Raw genomic sequence first — 6,581 nt, forward strand, 5'->3', positions numbered from 1 at the left:
AGAGAAATAGGATGTGAGTTTTCTAAGAAATAACTCATACATTTCTGAAGATAGCAGGAGAAGGGCTCAGCTGATGATGTAGGAGTGAGGGGTGGAGACCTAGCAGAGCAAAATTCCTCAGGAGATGGAAAAGTCAGAATTCAATAAATACAGGTAGATAGGACTAGGCTTAGAGAGTAATAAGGATCAAAAGAAAAAAGGAACGAGAAAATTCAAGAAAGGGCCAAGATTTTTTTTTAAAAAAATTAAATGTCAACACTTCCACTCAGGAAAATTTCTAAGAATCGAACACTTCCATACAATGACAAATGTGCCATACCATTTAAAAACCTTTAATAGGTTCCTACTATTTAAAACATAAAGTCCAGGGACTTCCCTGGTGGTGCAGTGGTTAAGAATCCACCTGCCAATGCAGGGGACACAGGTTCGAGCCCTGGTCCGAGAAGATACCACATGCCGTAGAGCAACTAAGCCCGTGCGCCACAACTACTGAAGCCCACGCGCCTAGAGCCTGTGCTCCACAACGAGAAGCCACCGCAACACACCGCATCGAAGAGTAGCCCCTGCTTGCCGCAACTAGAGAAACCCCGTGTGCAAAGAAAGACCCAACACAGCCAAAATAAATACATAAACTTTTTATGTATGTATGTATGTATGAATTTTTTTTTTAAGTCCAAACTCCTCAGCCTTACAGTCAGTAATCTGACCCCAAACTACTTTCCCAGCTTTATCTCCTACTGTGTCCATTCATTGGAACACAGTCCTCCAGCCTAGCCAACCTGCTCCTTGCCACCAAGTAGATTCTTTGCCCTCCTGTCTACCACATTCCATCCGCACAACTCCCAAAGTTAAAAAACAAAATGAAAACAACTGGGCTACCTGGCAGAGGAAGGCAAAAATGAGTAAGATGTAAGTACCCAAAATCAGGGAGCTTATGGTCATAAGACTATCTTAATCCTACCTAAGCATCAAGGTTCAGCTCATATTCAGGACCATAATATTTTTATATTATATCTCTTTGTAAACTCCAATGTACTAGTGTAGTGCCTGAAATACAGGAAATGCTAATAACAAGTGTTGTGCTGTTGCTTCTAAGTATAAATGCACTTTCAAATGAAAAACAATTTTCCTCCCTGGCTATGAAACAGGGAAGAACAATTTAAGAAACTCATGGGGCCTCCCTGGTGATCCAGTGGTTAAGACTCCATGCTCCCAATGCAGGGGGCCTGCAGCACACGGGAACTAGATCCTGCATACTGCAACTAGGAGCCCGTATGCCGCAACTAAGACCAGCACAGAGGGAGGGGGGAAGGGAGGGAGGGAGGGGGACTTAGGGCTCTGCTTATACTGTTACCAGTTCCAATCATTTCTTTACCTCGACTGGTCTTATTCCTTCTTCATTACAGGCAGTAATGCCTATAGTTAATATTAAAGTACTTGAATATATTTATAACAAGTTAGAACTTTATGCATCCTATAATTCTCAACTATTATTTTCACATATGCACAATGACAGTCAAGACACTGGGTTTTACTAAAGCTAACAAATTATTATCCTCCAAAGGGAAGTAAAAACTGTTCATGAATTTAATAAACTTCCCTGGAATTAGATTCTATAAGGCTTTACCTCTACATAGATAAACACAACCCTCCATGTACCCTCTATTTACTACTGTTATATATTCAACATTATTCACACCGTCCTTATTGTCAGCTGTCTATCTATATCTCATAAGTAATAGTAATTAAGCAATTTTTTAGAAGCAAGACATTCCTTCTTCAAATAATTTCTCTGTAAAGAGAGATCCTAAAGGCACATACTATATAACCTATCCCAGTCCATGTTTAGATTCCACAAAAACCTACAGATAAGAGAAAGTTTAGGTCTTTATGAGACCAAATGAAAGAAGAGCAGTGAGATGCAAAAAGCAGTAATTCCCTGGACATTTATATGCCTATTAAAAATAATACCTCCACAGATGATGAGTGTCCAATTAAATCTCCAATAAGCTCTAGTGAACATGAAGTGGCATTTTCTTGTTGTTTTTTAACAGGGTGGCTGGCTTGTTTATTTACTCTTCCAAATCCCCACATGTTAAAAAAACCTGGAAAAACACAGCCATTTCAGTCATTTTCAAAATTACTGTGCTCTTTTCTTATAATAATAATGTAAGATCAGAAAAACAAAACTTAAATGCAAAAAGTGTTCCCCACTTATTTTAGTCAAGGGCTAAGTGAGCAGATGGTACCGGGTACTATGCTAGGGTTTTTTAAATATGTTACTTTGTTTCCTCTTAGGACCCAGGTTTGTTGCTCATCTCTTTTTATTGTCCCTACTCACACACTGGTGAAGGTGTGTTAATGTGAGGAAAAGGCAATGGGAATCAAAGAGGAGAGAAATGAAAGGCCTGAATGGCAATGAGGTGGGACGGGGGTGGGGGAGGTCACAACTCAGATTTATCAATAAAGGGTAGGCAAAAAGCAACATAGGGATGTCCCAGAGCAATGCCCTATGACTTCAAATAACCAGAAGAAATTCCAGGGGTACCAGCATCTGATTTCCTATGCAAAGGTTGCTAACTAACAGGGATTTGTTTTTCAGATCAAACACCTGAAAATCAAAGAGTTCATGAGATGATATAAATACAAAAATGTTTATAAATAAATTGAGTTCTATGTTAATGATAATGCTTTAAGGCTGAAAGAACTGTGACACCTGATGATACAAATTCTGTCTGTATACCAGACATAATTACAGACAATATAAATGAGTAAACAGTTCATTAGGCCATCTGGTCAGTCAGATTACCAGGAATAATAGTTTCCCCTCAAAACAAAAACATCCTAGTTGACTTGAATTGAAATAAACAGGTAGTTCTACAGTCAAGCAATATTTAAATGTGAATCCTAGATCCCAATTACCAAATGCTTCATGTAAACATCTGATGCTTATCTGGAGCACACTGTATATTATTTCGTGGTTACATACCACTGCCTTTCTTCTGTCTTGCATATGAGAAAAAAAAAGAGCAAGACTACCTTTTTGAGAAAAGATACTCACCTGTTGGTACAGGTTCAGCTGCAAGCTGCTGTTTTTCTCGTAACTCCCAAATGCGTACACTTCCATCTTCTGAGCATGAGAGTAACTGCCTGTCAAAAGAGAAAATCAGTGATAAAAAGAGCACCATGGAAGGCCTATGCTAAATTTGCAGTGAAAGAAATCAGTGGAGCCCTCAACTGCTTTTATTCAGCTCTTGGCAGGAGCCAATAAAAATCACAATTTATCAATATGGCTTTACAGTGCAAAGTAAAAGCACGCCTCAAGAAAGGCACACATTATACTGTTACATTGGTTCAAATGTTATAAATACGTATCATTTCCATTTTTAAAAATGCATTCAGGAAACAGGTTACGAATTACAGTTTCACAATATCCTGAGGAGTCTCATTCCTTCCTCTCACTGTATCTCTTCTCAGGGCACCTCTCACTCTAAAAGTATCCTGCATAGAAAATAATTCTATTTCCTTCATATAATTCATCCCTAGAAACTCAACAGCCAAATCTACCCTGAGGGGAAAGCCCTCAGTTGGTAGCCTTAGCCAACAGGAGACTACCATTTAATTGTAGCCGTAATCAAACACCACCACCAAAAAGGTGGGTTTGTGGAAAATATAAAAAGAAAAATTAGTACACAGTCAGTGCCCAAAAGTCTTTTATCTTTTAAAATAAATACCGAATTTTAAATTATCTCTTCTTATAATGAAATTCAATGTAATTCATTTGAACCTTGCTTCTTGTAAATTTCGTAATATATTGCCACCAACTCTTCTGTTAAGATAGCCATGGGGTATTCTCCATTTCCAAAAGAACATAACAGGTCAAGCCACGGAGCCAGGTGACTTTGCCCCTTGAAAAATTACACTGGTGGCCCTGGGAACTATGCATTTCTTTCACCTGTTACAGAACTGACGGAAACTTGTACCTGTTTGGAAGTTTGGCAACGTGCAGGACATTGGAATCATGTGCAGTTTTCTGGCAGGCAATCACACGCTTCATTTGAAGGTTATACACGTATAAACCCCTTCCAACTGCAACAAATACATTCTGGGGGGGGGAGGGGGGAAGTTCAGTAATGGGCATAAAACTAGTACTTACCACTACCTGGTGTAATAGATTTCCAGGCCTGGTGTGAGATCAGAAAGCCATTGTTACCTTCCCTATTCCTAGCCTTCAGCCCAAATTATTGTACTGCCCTCTAAAATCCAAAAATATCAAAGCACAAAGGAAAAGCTCAGCATTTAGAAGGTGGAAGGACACAACTGCTAATACAGAGAAAGCTTTGTATATTATACCCCACAGCATTGCTTTCTTCCTCATTGAAATGTGACAGAGAAAGGAGCTGTGGCTGACAGACTGGCCTGCAGTGGAGGTGGAGCTGCTGAGGTACAACCTAGGTTTTCATCCACATAATACTATATCCTTGGGAAAACTACTTAGCTTCTTTTGCCTGAAAAATGTGAGCAAAATTACTGGCACTCCACATCTTAAGCGTCACAAGACCTATAAAGGATACAAAAAAGCATATGCTATAGTGGCATATATACAGTGACTTCACAAAAACATTTTTCCAAATGTAATATTAGAAACACCTTTTTACTAAAGCAGCTTTAATCTTTTGAAAGTACTTTCACCAATATTTACCTTACTTCAACCTCACAACATCTCATTAATGTAGGAAAAGCTATTTTCCAGAATAACAAGTCAAAATTAAAAAAGATTAATATCACACAAAAATTAAGACATGAGAGTTCGATATTAGAATCCAGGTCATGTTACTCCAGTCCCTTACTCTTACCTCATACCATACCACCTAGCTTCCAAAATTATTTTGCAAGTCACTAGACTTCTGGTAGCTCTTGTCTTAGAATCATTCATTCTTACTCAGTTGGTATGCCAGTAGAAAGACCTTTCAAAAATCCTTTTTTTTTTTTTTTTTGCCTACCTGTTCTCACCAAAGAATACTTCTCATGCAGCCTCAAAGGCTACAACGCCAACTCAGACCTACAGTATCTCGACCAAAACATGCCCCCCAAGGCTTACCAGAGTTTAAATCTGGAATGATCCCCTTGACCCTCAGGATTGGTATTCTACATGTAACAATGCAAGCTGAAGACCAGTGCCATGAGCATTAACGAGAACAGCTAGCCAACTTGCTAAAATCTAGCGCCCTGGGTGACATTCAATGCAGAGAAACCTCAGAAACTAGTTATATGGACCAGGGAATCTGTGCAGAGTTTAAATGATTTATCCAAAGTCACAAAGAAAATTATCAACACAACTAGAGAATTAATAAGCTTTGGGGCAGCCTTTACTCAACAGAATCACTCTATCAATCACTTGTCATCAACAATGAATGGCCCCCCTGCAGAAAGAAAAAAACTCCGATAAAACAAAGAAACTTAGGGAAAAGTGAGTGCTTTATTAAGCATTTATAGCAGTTAATAACACCAATCGAAAATTTTAAGATTAAAGAGTACAAAATGCAAAACTTTAAACACTTTTACAAAAGTGAGAAAAAGGTATCAAATTAAAAATATATACGGACTTCCCTGGTGGCACAGTGGTTAAGAATCCGCCTGCCAATACAGGGGACACAGGTTCGACCCCTGGTCTGGGAAGATCCCACATGCCACGGAGCAACTAAGCCCATGCGCCACAACTGCTGAGCCTGCACTCCGGAGCAGGCTGAGCCACAGCAACTGAGGCCGCACGCCTGGAGCCCGTGCTCGGCAACAAGAGAAGCCACCGCGATGAGAAGCCCGCGCACCACAACTGAAGAGTAGCCCCTGCTCGCCGCAACTAGAGAAAAGCCTGCACGCCAACAAGACCCAACACAGCCAAAAATAAATAAATTTAATTTTTTAATAAAGAAAGATAAAAATATATATACATATAAAATTTTTAGGGCTACAACTCTTAGAGATAGTTTCCACCTTTTCTGAGACTACTGTCTTTTATTATATTTACTTTTTTTTTAAATAAAATTGGGATATAAAGAAACTTAATCTTTAGGTATAATAGTGTTCTTTAACCTATTCTTACCCTACTCTGTTTTAGTTTTGTTTTGTTTTTAAGGTAAGAGAGGTGCAAAGAAAGCCAAAACAAAAACAAAAAAACAGACCATGCTCTCCCCATCCAGAACACTATTACTGAATTTTTAAATAAAAATAACAAAACACATACAATTAGAAGATTCAAACAGTACAGGAAGGCACAAAATAAAGTGAGGTAAAAGCCTCCTCTAACCCCTCTCCTCAAAGTTTATAACTCAAACATTTCTTGTGATTATATTTAGAAAAGGAACCCCCATTTTAAACATATTTTCTGAGCCCCTGAAGCCAAAAGAAGAGATGTTCAGATCAGAGCCAAGATTCAGAAATCCATTGGTACTAATCTACTACTGCAAAAAAGGATGTAAAGTGCTTCAAGAGCATCACTGCCAAGGCCTAAAGGATTGAAGTCAATAATTCTCACACAGTCATCTTGCCCCATGATGCCAGAAGACTAAAAGAAAGGCATT

At 38.8% G+C, this 6,581-nt stretch overlaps 1 protein-coding gene across 1 annotated transcript in view; it reads right to left on the reverse strand.

Moving 5' to 3' along the window:
* Nucleotides 1–6,581, reverse strand: part of WDR41 (WD repeat domain 41) — a 43,598-nt gene that overhangs the window by 1,042 nt on the left and 35,975 nt on the right. The window contains 3 exon segments of the mRNA XM_007471956.1: nt 1,972–2,105; nt 3,062–3,150; nt 3,984–4,105. Of these exon segments, the coding sequence (XP_007472018.1) occupies nt 1,972–2,105; nt 3,062–3,150; nt 3,984–4,105 (345 nt within the window).

The sequence above is a fragment of the Lipotes vexillifer genome, unplaced genomic scaffold, assembly GCF_000442215.2.
Source record: "Lipotes vexillifer unplaced genomic scaffold, Lipotes_vexillifer_v1.1 scaffold83, whole genome shotgun sequence".
Taxonomy (NCBI): domain Eukaryota; kingdom Metazoa; phylum Chordata; class Mammalia; order Artiodactyla; family Lipotidae; genus Lipotes; species Lipotes vexillifer.